Source organism: Plecotus auritus, assembly GCF_963455305.1.
Source record: "Plecotus auritus genome assembly, chromosome: 2".
Taxonomy (NCBI): domain Eukaryota; kingdom Metazoa; phylum Chordata; class Mammalia; order Chiroptera; family Vespertilionidae; genus Plecotus; species Plecotus auritus.
In genome coordinates this window covers 139,410,013-139,429,974 of record NC_137771.1, presented here as the reverse complement: position 1 = coordinate 139,429,974, position 19,962 = coordinate 139,410,013, and the positions used below count along the sequence as shown (strand labels likewise).

Below are 19,962 nucleotides of genomic sequence, written 5' to 3'. Positions count from 1 at the left end.
TATGTGTTACTCCATATGCTAAGATGAATGGGTGATTTAATTTCAACATTAGTAATCAGAGAAAATAATTTCCCAGGTAAAAATATGAATATCTTCTCAATTTAGTAAATTACTCATTGGAATAAAGGTTGCTAACTAAAAAACTAAATACCATTAAGTGTTTTTGTTTTTTTGTTTGTTTGTTTTTTCGGTGATAATGATGAGGGGAAAGGACTGGACTAATCACATCAGCATTTGGTTTCTACTCAAAGGAGAATAAAAAATTAAACCAAAAAGAACTGTATTAAGTTATCAATTAAAAATAAATATAATAGATTCATTAAATGTATTGCATTTACTCAGAAATTAAAATTTTAGCGCACTCCATTTGCATGAATGAGGAAAACAATTGGCAGCATTACTCATGATTTTGATTCTGTGTCTATCAAACAATTATATCTGCCCTGGTTATCTCACAATGTTGCTGTGATTATATATATATATATATATATATATATATATATATATATATATATATATATAAAAGCCAAGCGACCAGAATACCAGAATGATAGAATGACAGAATGATATAATATTTGGTTAGCTATGACATGCACTGTAGTGGCCAACAGGCCCAATTGGGGCTCTGATCCCCCCCGCAACCTCTCACGCCCCCCCCTTCCAGCCAGCCTGGCCCTGATCGACCCCCCCCCACCCGGATTGGGGGTGGGGCCAGCTGGCCAACCTCTTATGTCCCCTCCACCCTGCTGGCCTGGCCCAATGGGCCCCCATCAGGGCAGACCAGCTGGACCCCACCTGTGCATGAATTTGTGCACCAGGCCTCTATTCAAATAATATAAATGTATTTAAAGCTACTGACTTTATAACATGCTATACAGATTCAGTGTTCTTGTCAAATTAATTCATTGGGCTTTTGAATTGTATTTATAACCAGTAATCTATATATGACCTAATAGAAAAGAATAGTAACATCAAAACACTTTTTTAAGAGCACCTATTTTGAGGTTACAAGGTGCCTTTTGTTTTTAGCAAAATGAGAGCAGTACAATCTAAAATTCTAGTCACTTTAAAGTGGATTATTGCTAAATTGTGACTTTCAAGGATAAAAACCTCTCGTCTCTGTGACCTGTTGTTGCATTACAGTATGAGTGCAGCATATTTGAGATAGAAAGAAGGGAATGTTAATGGAATTTGAAGGCCTCCTGTTATGAGTGATTTCTCTGGATACATTGGCTAAATCTAACCTTCCCATACAACTTAAACCCTACACTGATACAGGCAAGAACTTTGGTTACTCATGCTTTTCTTTCATAAAAAAGATGTAGACCTGACCATAATCTTTAAAGTGCTATTATTATTCATTGCCAGGGCAGAGAGAAGAGGCACGTAGAATTGAGGTGTACAAATACTATATTTCAGTCTGAGTTTTAATGACAATTTACAATATGGGAGATTATTTTCAATTGATGAAAAATCTGAGTTTATAATTATGAATGTTAACAAAAAGAGAGGAAATTATTAGTAAAGGTAGGTGGGAATATATGGATAGTTTAATTCCTTAATGACTGCCTCATACCAGGTCATTTGTCAAAGATATAAACTCTTCCTTATCTGATATCATATTCTAATCATGTGATTTCCAATTACTGTTGGTTTATAACTGGAAACATAATTTCATTAATTTCAGAATTTGTTCTATTGAAAGAGTTATGTGGCATACATTACTTTTTAAATTTATTTCAGAGAAAGGAGGAGAGATTGACTTCTTGTTCCATTTATTTATGCACTCTTAGGCTGATTTTTGCATGTGCCCCGAGTGGGATAGAACCTGCAATCTTGGCATATTGGGAGGATAATATAACCAACTGAGATACTTGGCCAGGGCCTTCTTACAGTGATTTAAATTGGACACATTTTTAAATGTTAAACTCATTTCACTTGAGATATAAATAGGTGCTTTTTGGAAAATTTATTTTTTGGAAATTACTGTCCAAATTCTGAATGTATATGAATCTGGGTTTCTTTCACACACTGTACTTTATCTAGTCTTATTGCTTTTAAATAGAAAAGATGTATGAAAAGGTGAATGATGCATTAATGAAAATGATAAGGAAATACTTAGACTCCTTGAGTTGGTTTTCAGGTGAGTGCTAACATGGGATTTACTGGACAAAAGGAAGAGTGGTGTCTGATGGGAATGAAAAGGTGTAGAATGGAGTGGAGAAAGAAGAGCAAAATATAGAGTAAATTGGCTCAAAATGGTTTGTAAGTACTTCTGGAAAGGAGGAAACCTTGCTGCCACCAATCTTAACTGTCTTTTTTTCATAATTAGATGTATTGTGAATTTAAGATGCCCAGGAGTCTTGTTTTCCATTCCTTTTCTGTCCTCCTTCATAATGGAGAGGTACAATCAAATGTCCACTCCTTCACTCATTTGCATTGACAATGTCATACTATTAATTATGTATACCAAGAACTTACACCACCTTCCCTTCTTACTAATAAAGATGCAATAATATTTCTTAAAGAACACAGTCATTAAAATAATTGTTTGAAACAGATGTTCCCAGTTACTAATATGCCTTTTAGTAAGGACATATTAAAAACTTTAGATATTAATTTCTAAAGTTCTCACTCTTAGAGAATCATTAACACACCTAGATTTTTTCAAGACTATTTCAAAGTTTTGATTCATAGTGACTATTTGTCCACTTAGAAAGACTGAGATTGAAATATCTTATAGATAAAGTGGTGCAAATATGTAGACAGTGCTAAAATAATTTTTAAAATTAAATGCCCATGCACATGGCCAATAGGGTGGGTGAAGACCTAGGGAGGGGGGTAGAGGCGGGGAGGAGGAGGGCTGCTGTCATACAAGAAGGAGAAGGATGATGGGAGACATCTGTAATACTATCAACAAGAAATATATATATATTAAAATAAAATAAATTAAAAAATGAAATGACATGGTATAAAAATAAAATTAAATTAAATGCCACAATTTCTTGAAGTTAAAGATCTTTTCAATTATCTAATAACACATCAATATGCTTTGTGGTAATGCTATGGTTGTATTTTATGAAAAATATTAAGTTATAAAAATGTATCAAACAATCATGTCAAGCTGAACAGTAGGGTTTAATGGCTGAAGAAGTTGCTAATCTTACAATAATAAGTATTTCTTTTCTTATAAAACTTTTAGTTGTACAGTGTCTTAAAGCCAATTGCAAATGACCACAAAACCACTACCACAGGGAAAAAAAAAATATGGTTTGATTGTGTCTTGCTTTTACTAAAGAATAATGACATGTCCTTTCCTGTTCATACATCATTGTAATTGTCCAAACCACATTTCTTATACATTACTTATCTTTATCATTTTCATCATTTTCTGTTATGATAAAAAGAGTAGCTTTGCTCTTGGTTACAGATAGCAGGGGGGTTAATCTGCTTCTAGGTTATACTTAAATGTCACGAATAGAAGAAAATGATACAAGAGGCAATCAATTTTGTTCTCGTCATTGTAATTCTCTATGTACTACCTTTGTCAACTATAATATGGAATCAAGAAATCAAGATGTATTTTCTAACAGGACTGCACCAAAGTTCTGCTTTTCATTTTTACTTTATACAATATGGTATGCCAGTGAGCGGATACTAAGAGAAGTCAAAGCTTTATTAGTGTGCTTACATATTTCAACATAACTTTGATCTACTGTGATTACATATTCTTAGTTTAATTGCTCCTATGGACTTCCTGTTTGTACTTTTTTTTCTACCTAAACATAATTAAAACATTGTACTATTGTATTTCATAGACTAAAAATTACCAAAAAAAAAAGTTTTTAGTCTATAAATGAAATCAACTACAGGCATACCTCAGAGATATTGTGGGATGTGCTCCAGACCACCTCAATTAAGCAAGTATCACAATAAAGTGAGTGATAATATTTGTGCTGGTGGAGTCTTGCTTTCACTTTCTAAAAAAATGCAACATCTGTGAAGCACAATAAAAGGAGGTATGCCTGTATTGTTTGTATGCAGATAAAAATTCCTATAAATCATGTTAAATTTAACTCAACAGGCATTTTTTTCATGGATATTTAATTTATGATCATTTCTCTATCAAATGACCAACTAAAATTATATGTCAGAATTAAAGAAAAAATTCTGGTGTGCTCAACATTTCTGTGAAAAATCTGTTTTGTCACATGGTACCTTAATGACTCATTGATGATATATAAGCAGATTTCTGGACAAGGAGACATACTATAAACTTATTCTTTCTTATAAGTTTTACCTCCCGGGCTATAATTTCAGCTTTACTTTTATACATGTCCTAAATATGGGACAAATTTTAATTAGCTGCCTCATCTCAATCTTTGCCAACAGCAGGGATAACACCTTAGAATCAAAACACGGTCACACAGTACAATGTCTGGGTTTTCAAGATTAAAATGGTTCCAGAAAATAACAAATACAGACTAAAATTTGAATAGAAACCTGGACCCATTAGTAATGTAAACCTGTGCTGTTTCCAAAGTGTTAATTTTTTTCTTTTTTAAAAAAATCAGAGAAATCTGAAGTTCACTCTGTGGAGAAAACAGCCATCAAAATATCACTAGGGAGTGTTCTTATAATGAAATAATCCTTTCACATAAATGCGTAGGAATGTTCTACTTTCAGTGAAGTTTTAGTCCATTAACAACTTCAGCTTTCATAACAGTCCCTAGAATAACAGGTCACTTTGTTTCTGTGCATTGTCAAGTGATATTGTGAATCACTTAGACAAGTGAAATGTGTTTCCCAAAATGTAAAAGTTACTAAAAGTAAGACATTAATGATTTTGTAAGCATTGTACACTTTCAACACATTTTTGCTCTTTAAAATGTTCTAGAAATAACAGAATGGCTTGTATGTTTTTAATTTAAAGACTTTTGACATATTAAAAAGGGAAATTAAAATATATTATCCTATTAGGAAATTATATGAAAAATCATTCAGGCCAATAGGTGCTCAAACTTTAACATATACATTTGCCTTTACACCATAAATTCAAGATGTCTTGGTATATATGTACATTTTAATCAAATTACCTTAAAATCTGATTACCAACCTTCAAGTACTAAATGATAGCTATATGTTCAGTCAATTTTTGACAAATGACTGTGAAAATGGAATAGAATAGGCAGACTGGCCTATAGACCAACTCTAATATAGCATTATATATTTTTTCTTATTGATGTATATTTGGCATGCAGTATCCCATCAGTTTCAGGTGTACATGATAGTGATTCAACATTTATATACATTAAGAATGATGCCGAAACCGGTTTGGCTCAGTGGAAAGAGCGTCGGCCTGCGGACTGAAGGGTCCCGGGTTCGATTCCGGTCAAGGGCATGTACCTTGGTTGCGGGCACATCTCCAGTGGGAGGTGTGCAGGAGGCAGCTGATCGATGTTTCTCTCTCATCGATGTTTCTAGCTCTCTATCCCTCTCCCTTCCTCTCTGTAAAATATCAATAAAATATATTTAAAAAAAAAAAAAAGAATGAACCCTATGATGTCTAGTTATTACTTGTTATCATACAAAGTTATTATAATATTATTGACTGAATTCCCAGTGCTATACATTATATCCCCATGACTTATTTGTTTTATAACTTGAAGTCCCTTAAATAGGAGGGTTCAAAATTTTAGCATAGAAAACAAAAAGGTAGTGATAAAAATGTTTCAATTTAAAAATCTTCTCTGGATATTTTTATATCAAAAAACAAGTTCTTTTATCTCCAGAGAAGTTTATTGCAGAAAATATAAATTGGTTTAAAATTCTAAAAAATTAAAGTCAGTATATAGTTTTGATTTTATCATATTCTGGAGGATAACTATGTCTGGATTTTACATTATACATCATGATTGTTGTCTACAGTTATAGATGTATACACATGCAAACAAACTCTTCAAGGTATTACTATGGACCTTTATAAAACCCACAAAAGATCAAATAAGGTGCCACATGCTTACTACTTTAACTTAAAACTCTAGCCCTTGTCCTTCCATCCTAGGAGCAGGTTGTCAATGGAAAGTATCAAACTTTTAGTATTAGTGATACAAAAGATAGAGAAGACAGAGTTCAGACAACCTTCACTGTGTTTTTCCTTGGTAGTGCAGTCACATTATGAGTTGCACTTACAGGAGTTTTTATTTGGGGATAGTTTTTTTTTTTTTTTTATTCAATAATCTGTTTCCAATACACTCACATGCACACATGTGCATGCATGTACTCACACATTATTTACATTAAGCTTAGATATATGCTTATTTAAGATAGCTGTTTCTGAATATTCTCTCAAAGTGTTTTTTTTTAAATTTCATATATACTTATTATGCATTCATTAAAATTATCTTTAAAGTTTTCTAGATACCTTCAGTTAAAAAATCTGGGTTATAATAATCCCCATCACATGAAATTATGCTTATTTAATCACTTTTCCCTTGCTATTATTAATATATCATTGTTATTATTAATGGGTATCTTTTGCACACTTTTCCCTATATCCCACCACCTGTTTTGGGGAGGCTAACTGCTCTCTTCTCTGTTGACTCATATCGTATTTTTTAATAATTTTCCTATCTATCCTAAAACATGGTTTTTATATAAGTATTCATTTTTTGGTCATCTATCCCTCTTAAGTTATCTTCAAGGGCATAAACTATACCATTCCCTATAATCTTCTATTCCAAAATCCAGTATGTAAGCAAGACTAAGGTATGCCAGAGTTGGTAAATAAACAAATACAAACAGCACGTTATTATAATATGAAAGTTGATTGCATTTTTTTTCTAAACGTTTTTCTTGGTTCATGCTAATGGTCTTTGCATTTCTCCCTTTGAAATTAAATTTTGGATTCTAAAGTTTTCACTACCAGGGTTAGAGAAGTAAATCTACCACATTTGGGGCCAAACATCAAATAAATTATTCTTAATTGGTTTTCCATAGGGTCACCTTTGAAAAAGGAAATTTAAAAGTATAGCACTAATTTTATATACTTTTTAGTTTTTCTTCTCTAACTCTATATAGATTTTTCAAAGATATTCAAATATTTAGAATTATTTTGGACATAACTTATAAGCAAAGGCAAGAAAATATTTCTTTATTCAATGAACAAATGTTTAAGGAAAGCAGCTCTACCCCCCAAAACCATTAATTTCAGCAAAGATTTATCTAACATGTCCAATCAGATGAAATAGATGTAACTATGACAGAAAATCTTTTTTTCACAAAACAAAGACTATCAAAGTATTATAATTTCAGATCAGAAATGTCAGGAACACCATATTAAAATGTGAGTCTATCATTTTTTAGTTATCTAATGTAAATGAGTATCAATTTATCTATGACAAGCCAAATAGTAACAGTAAACAAAGAGAGAAATACCATTCCCTTTATTGGCTTATTTAAACATTTTTAATATTTGGTAATTGCTATATTCGATGACATTTGCATAATAAAAATAGCAAACCAATTTAATTTCTATTTAAAGTTTATGTGATTATAACATTCAGTTTCTTTACATTCTGTTAATATGCAAAATCTACCATGAATAGCTTTGACATATTGAAAACTCAATTTGGAGATAACTCTAGCTTTATGCCATCTTTGAATATTTATAAGTTGATTGAGTGTCCAGAAGGAGAAAATTAACAAGATTAGACAGACACACACACACACACACACACATACACACAAAGGTTGTTTTTACTTTTTCTTACCACAGATTTGCAATTTAGAAAACAATTTTTATATAAATTTTATTCCAAATGGTATATATTACTCCATAAAATTTTGCCCACAATGTAGGAAAAGTTCAGTTTTGTAAGGGGGCAGTACTATTGTGACATACACACAGTTCTGCAAGTAGACTTTAAACTCTGAGTGGTGTTCTACTTACCCAGAGGATTATGTAGATAATCCACATGGAAGCAACTCAGCTTTTCAGCCTAACTTCTCGGAGTGAAGACTGCTATCATATGCAATAAAAGAAATCCTCCTAAAACCTACAAACTTTTACTAATTGCTAAATTAGTTTTGAAAATCAGGAAATAAATATGAGGAACTGTTTTCCATTTCCCTTAGTCACCCTGAGGTAGATAGGAAATTTCTAAATTTGATATTGATTGGAAATGGGTGAACTTTTATCACTGGGAAATATTTAATTTTAAAGCCTTATATTTTTATCCAGGGAGGAAGAGGGTAGGAGTTAGAGGGTTGGTGTTACTCTTCACAAGACCTGTGGAGTTTATTCATGTCTCTTTCTTAACTATTATTTAAAAGAAGACAAACTAACCTTGCCATAATGATTATATAACAAATTTAAGATGAAACCATTTTATATTAATTAGACTTATCAGCAATAAAATTGACCTCGGTTTCTCCCTTTGTTCCATTTTCTCTGAGAGCCTACTGTGTAATCAATCAAGATTTTTGTTTTAAACAAGTGTCAAGGCAGGTCTGCATTTTCTTGATTTGAGCGAGTTCCACAAACTCAAATACAAATAAAAACTTAAAAACTAGGGAAATTAGTGATTGATTCTAACTCTGCAGAAGCAAGAGACAAAAAGTTTGTTGCTAAGCCAACACTTTTGCTCATAGAAAATGTTTCAATAGCTTGAGTGGTTGGGTAACTTGTTGGGAACATAAAGGATAACACGTTAGAAAACGTTTATTTTATTTTATTTTTCCCTTCACATGTTATAGTGAAGGAAGCAAGATACTAAAGCAGCTTTCTGATTGGGAAGTCTGATGTCATCAATATGCTATGTTTGCTCTTTGCCAGGTTAACAGAATTTACTGCGGCAATTAATACAAAACATATGTGCTGAAATACCCACGTGAAAAATATAATTGCCCCTAGCTCAATTTGCTACCTTTCAAAACCCTGTTTTAGCTACCTTTTCACAATGCTTCTACTTAGAGGACAAGTGTTTTTATAAAAGAGGAGATAAATCATTTATAATTTACTTCCTCATCTTAAGGAATTTGTAATTATCTTTTAAGTGAAAAAAAAAAGTTTCAACAGAGACTAAAGTCTACTTTTAGACCATGTTCTACTGCCCCCCATTATTGACTTCTATCACAATTCCAATAGTTAATTTACACTCTGTTTTAATATATAAAACCCTAAATAATAACATTTGGGTTATACTGACAATTGCTTCACAATATCTGTGTATGGAATTTCTGACAAAATCTTTCCAGAGTGAGGAAAGTAATGTTTAAGTGTCAGGAAAGAAAGACAGAGGAGAAAAGACATCACAGACATTTTTTTCCTAGTCCTCTGTCCACATCAAATTTTCTTCATTTTCTTAGTGTGTTTACCACCCATGCTGATAATCATTGCATAAATGTAAATACTTTGCAGTGTCTAAGTAATCTCTGAAATACTTTTTTAAAGGTACTTTGGAGTACACTATGCCACTCCAAAACTCTGCGAATTTCTAATTATTTCTTATGAAGTAACAAGACAAATTCGTGTAAGTCACTAGGATTAAAGTTGAGAAGCAAGTGATTTTCCTGAATGGACGAAATGTCTCCTACTTCACACGCATTCCTATGCAGGAAGGAACATAGGAAGTTAAAATCAAAAGTCAAAGGTAAGAGAGGTTGTTACAACTTCACCATGATTAGTGTCCTCAGCTCTAACAGTAGAAGATGCCACAATACCTATTTGGGGGCTGCTCTAATGATTAAATGAAATCCAATAGTAAAGGTAACATGAGGCTACAACACTCTTTCTAACCAGCAGAACTCTGCAATTATTATCTCAAAGTTGGGCGTGGCACTGAGGCCATATTTGCTTTGGTAGTTTTCGCTGGATTCTACAATTTTATCTTCTATGAAAAACAAATTTCCGACCAACCACAGGAATATCAGCATCATCCAATTACTAACCTACCTCTGTGACACTGCTCCCAGAAACCCTTTGTGGCCCATCCCAGGTTTAAGGCCCAAATTGGAAGACAGAAAATCGTGTTTTAATGAGATGATGCCAATGAAACATGGGGTGGGGGAGGAACAGAGGGCATTCGCAACTGTGCATGGAGGAAAAGTTTATAGAACATTCCTCTTAGCTCTCAGGGGGGGCTTAACAGGTGGCAGTAATAGGTGGTTAGAAAAAAAAACTGAAAGATCAAGAAAATAGCAAAGCGGATCAGACGGCAGCAAGCAGGACAGCTGGAAGTCTCAGACGTTCCCCTGTGTCCCAAGGGAGCAGCCTAGTAAGAGGTGCTTTCGCAACTCTGCAGGGAGTTCCAGAGACCCCTCAAAACTCTCCTCCATCTGACACACGGTGGGTCAGGGAACAACGATTGAAAGGAGACCGGACCACCTCCGGTTGTCATGCCGAAAAGGCTGGCTGGTCCCGATGGGGTGTGTGCATGGGCGGGGAGCAAGATCTGGGGTCAAAGCTTAAAGCTCGGAGGTGCCGGGTCCCAGCAGCTCGCTCTCAGTGGGCGGAACCACAGGTGAGGAGCTCCGGGTGGCAGCGCTCCCCGCCTCTCCCAGCGCCAGCAGCTCTCCGGCTGCAGGCAGAGGGCGCGCGCTTGCCACTGGCCGGGCGCGCCTTCACGTAGCGCTAGCTTCCAGGGACTTGGCGCCCTCGCGGCCCCGGGTTCCAGCCTCCGCCCGGCTGAGACCTCCGCTGACCGGCCGCCAGGCAGGAGCCTCAGCCACAAGGGCTCCACGTGCGCCCGCCGCCCCCCGCCCCCCGCCCCCCGGAGCCCGGGCCAGCTCGCAGCACTTAGGCGACGGGCGCGGGCCACCGGGCGCGGAGACACTGGCGCACAAAGACGCCACCGCCCCGGAGTTCTGGGGCTGGGGGCGCGGGCCCGGGGTGGGATTTTTATGATCCGATCTTTAAAGCGACTGGGAGAGAAAGTGGTAAATTGTGAGGGGCCACCGGACCCCATCCGCAACGCTGAGCCTGGTCCTAGCGGCGGAGCAGCTGTGGTTCGGACGCCCTGGTGGTGGGTGTGGTGGCCGCGAGGAGCGCCTGCTCTTCTCTCCGTCGCCAGAGTACTGTCACTGCCCACCCTTAAAGCCTCGCTGTGCGCTAAGGGATCTCGGGGCACGCTTCCGAGCCTCACTCAAATGCGGGAGTTGTAAGGCCCAGGAGCAGAGCGCCGTCATCCCCTCCTGCGGCCACCCCGGTCCGAGGCTAAGGTTACTCACAACACTTTGTTTGTACAGTGCTGCCTGCTTGTTTCCCCCCTCCTTCCTCGCCTATTATTCCGACTTCACCATGTTGATTTGGATTATGTGGATTTTCGCCCCTTGCTTTGACTGGAACAGCAGGACGTGGTTTAGAAAATGAAGGGAGGGAGGGAGTTGCACACTTAGGGCTTCCAGTTGAACAACATCACTCCAAGTTGGAGGCTTTATTTGCTGAACTGGTTTTGATTCCGTCCAACCTCCACATGTATTCGCCCAGGCATCCAAAGGGGGAAGCATTCCTTTGGCTTATACTCTTTTAAAACTTTCCCAGATAAAATATTTTCTTCTGGGGAAAAATCAAAAGTGTATAAACTTGAAAGGGGAAACGAATTCAACCCTACCCCTTTTTTAAGTGTGCAGGTTTCTAGGGATTTAATAAAAATTGATTAGCCAGATGTTTTAAGTGATAAATGTTTTTATTTTAAGGATTTATATAATACATTGGTTTTAGAACCTTTGCACTTGTCTACCTCCCCATTTTTCTAATCAACTTTTTATTTTATTTTCACTTGCAGACTTTTTTACTTTGTAATCGACCACCTTTTCTTATTGCAAAGAAAGCTGATAGGAGCAAACTAAAACTTGCTGACTTGCAGACTTTTCCAAGAGAAAACCTCCTGCCAGATTCCAAGAACTACCTGATACTAGGCAGCTGGTCATAGGCCCACAGAGTGACATCAAGGGGCACACATGTGCCCACTCCCTGATTCCCCATGGGAGTGTCTTCCTACATTGTTTTGTGGCTTGGAATCCTTTGCATTCTATAAATGTCACAACATTACTTTTATTTCTAAAGTCCTTACAGAAGAATTTTCTGAGCCTTTCAAGTCCTCGAGGAATAAATTTCAAATGCTGGTTTTTGCTATACCTGGATGAATAATGTAATGAACGGTTCACACCAGCAGTCAACCCTTTATTTGAAAAATCTGTGTAAAGTTACTTGTGCACTTGGTAAAAGCCCTGCATTGACCCTCCCTGGTGATAAAATCCAGATCTCTGAAAACAGAACCCAAAAGGGGACACCTGCATCTGTTTTTCTAAATCTTTTATCTAACAGAAATTAAAAGAACAAGGCTTATTAAATGTTTTAAAGGAGAAATGTGTATATTAAAAATAAACCAAGTTGAGAATCCTGACAGAATATGATTTGTAAAATGTAGTGTTCTTCCAAGAAATACTTACTTCCCCTTACATCTAGTATTTATGCCAAACAAAATCATTGGAAAATGACTAAAATCAAAGGTAACCCACATCACAGATTTCTTAGTAAGTGAATGTCTGTAAAAACTTATCAAGTTCTGATGATTTGTGGAAAGTTTTATTAATATTTTCTGGAAGATTTTATGACTTGGAAAATGTACCTCTCAAGAACAGTTCTTGCTGTTTCCATTTGCGTTGAAGTTAGTAAATCAAATATACTGTGGAAATATGTTTTGCCTTTAAAGATCCTTTGCATATGTAACTGATTATTTGATATTTAAAAATTGCAAGTATTTTATTTCAGAAAAATTCAAAGTTTCAGAAACAATTTTGATATTTAGGAATCTCAATAAAGTTATTTTGAGAAAAGAAACTATTTAAATTGAAGAACCCTTAAAAACACACCCACATTTGAATGTTAAAATGTGGATAATATATAAACATAATAAAAAATCTAACTAAATTCATCCTTTAAGGATAAGTTTCTTAAGAGTCAAGCTGACTACTAAATTGTTTAAATGAACAAGCAAGTCCTAATTATATACAAATAATAAAAAACTACATATGAAACTTTCTAAATAAATTTAACAATGTTTAAAAAACACCTTTAAAGTTTTGATTATGTACATTTTGTTTAAAACTATTATGTTAAATTGAAGTGCCTTTCATTGTAGCTCCTAATTTCCAGTGTTTCATGGAAAAGACAACATTATGTACTGGTAAATGCAACCATGATCTAACACGTGGCCATGGTGTTTTATTATACATATATGTATAAAAAGTTCCAGTTGCTTCTTCGTTATTAATATATCCATTTGACTCTATATCTTAAAATAGGCAGAATATGATATCAATTATGCCATCAATAATAAAAAAATATGAAATTGGAAGTGTTGATAGTTACACTGAAGTAAGTTTGTACTAATAAATATATTGTTATTGTCAAAACATTCACTATTTAAACAAGTATTTAATTGCTCACTTATGACAAGGACTACAATGGTGTGATATGTGAAACATAAAAGTGAGGGGAATGAGGTATCAAAGTTGATATTTTCTTCACTTGAATCATTATTATCAATGTTAGTCTTTGGGAAGATATAGATACAGAATGAATTAATTTCATTATAGATTTTGAGAGGTTATAAGAAGTTTCTTTCTGGCACAATCAAAATATTATCATAGCAATTCAGGTTGTCAGTAAAAGCTTAAACAAATTTGCTGATAATCCTGTTAATGACCTGGGTCAAGTGTTAACTGTTGTGGGTTATAAAATAGTGAAATTAAGGTTTCTCCTACCTCCGGGCAAATAACACAGTTATAACTTGGGGAGGAGGTAAGGCAGAGCTTTTAGGAGAGCTATTAAATTACAAAAATGTGTAACGCATTCAATTATTTAGTGTAGCATGATGACATGCTATTAAAAGCAAATGTAAATCCTCTTCCAAAAAAACACACAAAAACAAAAAACACCTATAAAGATTATATGATAGCTTAGTTCTCTATTAATGTTTCAATCACAATATATTATTATTTGAGGATGTGTTTATATGTGAAAACTGATGCCAATTCATAGTAATTTTTAAAAAGGGAAAAGTTCATTATTTAAATGTTTATTTTCTCTAACATCTGCCTAATATTCAAAGGGAAGCATGTAGTGTCTATCTGCAAGTCTTACTTTCAAGCTTTAACAATCACATGGTCTCCTCCAGTATTTAGAAGATTTATGTTCAGAGAAATACATTTCATAGAAATGGTATCCCAGCCACTTCAATAAAAGTCTCCCCATATAAGTAGTATATAAATATGCAGATTTAATTTTATTCTCTTTCATTTTGAAAACTCTCATTTCCAATGTAAAGAGCTCTATGGGTAAATGTTAATCTAATTTATAAATACTGTTGGATAGAAAATTATTTACTATATGATGTGCTGATGAATAAGCCATGCATTCTGCCTCAGATTCCTTCAAATATAAAAGTATTTAAAGAGAGTACTGATACTAAAAGAGATTGAATTAATAATTGTAAACACTTCACTTTATATCAAGTTTTAACCTCTTTCCAAAGTTATTTTTGTTTACTATTATCATCATCTAGATGGGAACTGTGAGCAAATACATAAACTTTTCTAATAATACTTAGTTTTAACAGTCCTATTTTGTCATGAAAAGTAGCTGATTTCCCATTGGAAGTCTTTTCTTGGTCTGTCATGTAAACAGATGCAATAAGATTTTAATAAAATTCTATGCAGCTTTTATAAAGTTTCTGTTTAATATATAGGTCAATTCTTGATTCAAGTGTTCACTGAAATTATGAATGATCTAGTATCACTGAGGAGGACAGCAATAGTATGTATCCCCTGGAATCATTTTCTTAAAAACATATTAGAAAATTATTTGTAGCTAAGTCCAGGAAAAGAAAAGTTCAGATTAAACTTTTTTCAAGTTGTTTTCCTTATCATGGACCCATCATTTCAATATTGATATTTGATTATCAGAATCTCAAATTTTTTTTTAAAAAGTCACACAATAGCAAGTTTCCTAGCAATTAACTCAATGGATTGGTTTTGTTCTCTTTTAGTTCTCTCATGCCTAAGTTCATGATAGATTGCCAAATAAATTCTAGTAAATTTCACTAGTGAGTTTCTAATCAAATGTCTGTAGTGTTGACATAATTTTAGCATAGTATTTTTAATGCAAGCTAGTATTTTATGCTTTTTCAAAATGTATATTACAAAGCTATATTAAGAAAATTCATTTTATCATTAGTCCTTCCACCCACTCACTATGTGACATTTCAGAAGGATGGCTTTCTGTTCAAATGATATTGTTAGAAGAATTACATGGACCTCTTGGCACACACTTGGATTTTTTCCTTTTTCATGTTGTTCATCTCAATTCCTGAGACCCAAGCTATTGTATTCATATTTAAACCCTCGCTCAAATATTACCCAAGTTAAATCACTCCATTTAAATTTTCAAAGCTTTCCTTTATGACCTCAGAATGGAAAGAAGACATTACCCATAGGACACAATCTGGAAATAATAACCCCATGAACAATGAATAGATAAACTTTTACCCAAGCAAACTAAATGCAATTATGTCAGTTTTCTGAGTACAGTTACCTTTCCACATACATATTGTTAATGTGTACCTGACTATATAATAATGTACATTATATACCCAGACCTGCACAAGGTATGGCTTAAAAGCAGTTTGCATTTGTTTATTCTCCCTCTGTTAAATTAATATTCATTAATTTTATAGAAGGGTAAATAAGTTTAAAGGGTATTTGTTTCTCTTGCAAATCACTGAAAGGTACTGACTCTCAGCTATATCTCTGTGCATTGTTAATTCAGTGAAATCTGTGATCTAAATAGTTTATAAATAGTTCATCTGGAGAAATACAGTTTATCATAGTAATATGGAAATAACCTTGTTATTTTTTCTAGTTATTGTGAATATTTAAATGTCTTCAAAGAAAGAAAGAGGTTAAACAAACACTAATTTTAACTTACTGATATGTTACTCATCATATAAATGACTGCTCTTGCCTTTCATTTATGAAGAATGATTGACAATTACTTTCCACTAAACATTTACTTGATTTTAAAAGAAAAGTCATTTGTAGGTAAAATGGTTTTCTTTATCTTTAGAATTTTCAAGTTCCCAATTTAAAAAAGACACACAAAAATATAATGAAATCAGCCAAATTGATAAAGGCAGTCACTTAGGAAAGAACAAAATTAAACTACTCTATTAGCAATGAAAGTAGGTCACTAAATATGTGGGATAATATCTATATTTAATTTTAAATTTTCTAAATATTTGAATTTATTAAAATAATAATGCATACAATATGCAAAATATTGGCTTAACAATACAATTTTAGTGTGTAACATAATATATAGTGTAGTATTTGCACATCAATTGTTCAATATTGCTAAACTGCAAAATAAATTACTAGATATCATTATAAGTTAAAATGATTAAGGGAAAACCAAAGTTGCAAGTGTTGCTTTAAAGTAATCAATTACTCAGAGAAGTTTGTCTTATGAGTAAGCGATTGTATTTACAATTAGGAATATCACAAAAGGTTTAAAGAGAGAAGGTAACACATCTATTAAGTACACAATCTTATAGGAAACATTGGTGTCTTTAATATTAACTTTGCATGTTAATTCATTGAAAACAGACATATTTATTTTCCACTAGGAGGAAAATACATAACCCAACATAAAGGAAATGTCATTTGCTGCACATGAACATTCCTTCTTAATTTGCTGTTCAGTTATTTACTATACCTACCCAGGATCTTCTCACTATTCATTATATATGTGCTCCTATTCAAATATAAGCCCTTAAACAAAGAAAAGCCAACCTAAGCTTATTGTAATTCCTGCAAATATTACTTATGTTAATGTGGCATATGCTGCTCATTAGAACTGTACCATGGAGCAAAGCATTGTGTGGCAGGATACACATCATTGATACAGCAGTTGCAATATAAACACAACACAACACACACACACACACACACACACACACACACACACACACACACCTCTGCTTCTACAAACTCTAATTTCCTTTTAGTTCATTCATAAATGCCATGATCCTACTTAGGAACAACCTGTCATTATGGCAAAACCTACTAAAAAATCCAGAGAGGGTGGGTTAAATTTTCTTTAAACTTCTCAGAGTACTAACTACATGGTCATAATTAGAAAATAAAATACTGCCATGGCTATTTGACAATTAACATCCTGGGTTGAAAAACTAGAGACTTTTTCTTTCTTTCTGCTTAAAATTGTCAAACGAGGTAATCGTTTGCATTAGTATCCGATTGAAAACACATTTTAGGTTTAGGCAATCCCAAATTATCTCTTAAAATGTTTTAGAAGACAGCCGAAAATAAAAACGTATCTTCAGTTTCCTCTCAGGGCAAACTGCTTTTTTTTTCCGGAAGCTCCTTAAGGACCTGAAAATGTTTCGGTGAGAAAGTGCTTTGAGGAGCACTGGCCCCGCGGGGCAGGGCAGCGTCGCGGCACCTGGCTTACCTTCATTGGACGGTGGGAGAATCAGTTCCCCGAAGCAGCTGAGAACAGAGCTGCTGAGAAGGAGGAGGATGGAGAGGTGACAATCCATGTTGCTGGTGCAGAGGGCAGTGAGAGGAGCATATCTCCATGAAGCATGCCACTGATGTGAGGGGGAGCGCTCTGATTGCTGGAGAAGTTACCATGCTCCGCTCGCAGGCTGATGTCAAGTTTGACACTGGAGATAAGGAGGAGTCTGGCTGCCTTTCCGCGAACCTCGCTCGGGGACTTCCCTGGGTCCTAGTGCCGACGGAAGCGAACGCTGAAGGACCCGACTGCACTCGGAGGCTCCAAAACCACCCTGAAGCGCCGGGAGCTGGGGAGGAAGGAGGTGGGGGTGGGGGCCGTCTTGCCAATAGGGCAGGGAATGCAAAAAGTTGTGATGGGGCAGTGATGGAGAGTAGTGTTGGGGAGCGAAAAACACCCCCTCTTCTTTATTTTCAATGAAAAGCAGCTATTTTATTGTTTGCTGTGCATGGTCTGTAGGCTAATTCCATGAAGAACCAGAAAACCCCATAGGAGTGTCATATAGCAGAATGAGTGGAAAAGAAACTGAAATGCCAGAGAAATGTTTATTTAAAGAACGAAGCCTTTTAGTTAAAAAAAGAAAAAAGAAAAAAAGCAATGATGATTGTATAATTCAAAGGAAAGTTGGGATTATGTCTTTACTCTGCTCAATGTGATCATACTCTCCGCGAGTCCTTTGTGGGACATAAGGACATTAATACACACCCCGGATCAGGAAGTCTTTTCAGTTTCACACCAAGCGCTACCAGGGCTTTTAAAGAGATTTGGCACAGCGATTCCGTGCTCAGAGGGTGCACTTTGCTTTTCCGAACTGAGAAGTAACCATTATCCTAAGGAAGTGAGCAAGCCCAGCCCCAGGAATAGCTGCAGGTCAGCACCCACCCTTTGTTCTGTGCTGTGGGTACAAATAAAAGTAATACAAACCAAACCTGAAGCTCTTGGCAGCACATCACCACCGCCCTCCCTCACCATCTGCATTAGGATCGCTGGGACCTGTGAGATAAACATTGAATAATTCACAGCTCCTCATTCAGCTTTCTGCCACTTCCAATCTGATAACAGTTGGAAACTGTTCTTCCTTAACATTACCAATCTGATGGGTAAATCATAGTGTCCTTGTACTTTCTCACTTACTTTGCACTGTGGGATTATCAATGGTTTCTCTTATTTCCAGTTCCCTGTTGAACAGCATGATTGCAATCTATTTCAGCAAAATCATTGTGTAATTCATATTTTGAAAACTATTCTCACTAATCTTTAAAGCATCCCCCAAAGGATGATTGCTCAAATATCCTCCCATTTATCTATCATTTACTATTGTAAACAACAACAACAAAAACAAGACTTACATTCCTTGCACAATTACAAAAAGTAAAGAAAGGTCAACAACTTGAAGATCAATTTCAATAAGGCTTTGAACAACCCTCCTTAATAAGGTACTCATTTCACAAACATTGTTTTTAATGAGAGAACACAAATTTGTACATGGATTTAAATTAGTGACTTCTCATATCCTTTGTTGCCTGAGTGGGGGTCAGGGAAGGTAGCGGAAGGGGGCGGGGGAGTGACCCTGCTCACTTCTCTCTGTGTTCCTCCTTACTCTGCATCTCTAACTCCTTTCCACATTATGTCACTGGATGTAGAGCCTGCTTCACTGCCAAGTCTGTCAGAGCTGAAAACACTGACAGACACTGAACAGAGGACTCAGATAGTGGTGACTCTGGCATTTTTTAAAGTTCCAACACAACTCTAGCCTTTCCATGAGGCACAGTTCCATTGTTCTGGGGTTAGATAAAAATTTTCTGAAACTTGAAAAAAAAACCAATATCTTATTTGGAAGTGACAATTTAAAAATATTTTGGCAAAACATGCCGATGTGATGATATCCACATACACTGGCTTTCCCTCAAATTACTTCTCTTTTCACACTGAAGTTGCTTGTCACTGTGGAAAGAGGCATTCCCATTTGAAGGAAGCTACAAAAGTGTGAAATTTTAGTAAAAAGCAATTCCTGGCCTGGGAATAAAATATAAACAATATGGGTTCTCTCAATTATGGACTCTCTAGGTCAACTGACACCAGATAAGAAAGAGTTTGCATAATCTGAGCGATGTTCTGGATGTGTGTGAGAAAAAGTGATGCCAAGAAACAGGGGAGCAATGGATTTGGCCAGAGTAGGAGGAGGAAGGATGGCGGTGAGGCAGCCGATTCAGAGAGAGCTTCACCAGGAAAGTAATAAGGGAGTTGTAGCTGGCAGGATGCACAGCAGGTTCCTAGCTGGAGAATGGCTCGGAAGGCACTGCAGATATGCAGATGTAACAGAAACAAAATCTTAATAATTTCCAAGTGAGGGCAAAGAAAGCATC

At 35.4% G+C, this 19,962-nt stretch overlaps 1 protein-coding gene across 1 annotated transcript in view; it reads right to left on the bottom strand.

Annotated features, from left to right (window-relative positions):
• EPHA3 (EPH receptor A3) overlaps nt 1–17,749 on the bottom strand; it is a 381,007-nt gene extending 363,258 nt beyond the window's left edge. Inside the window, exon 1 of the mRNA XM_080655998.1 lies at nt 17,534–17,749. Coding sequence (XP_080512124.1) covers nt 17,534–17,621 — 88 coding nt within the window. The 5' untranslated portion in view covers nt 17,622–17,749. The remainder of the gene's footprint in view (nt 1–17,533) is intronic.
• Between the last annotated feature and the right edge of the window lie 2,213 nt (nt 17,750–19,962).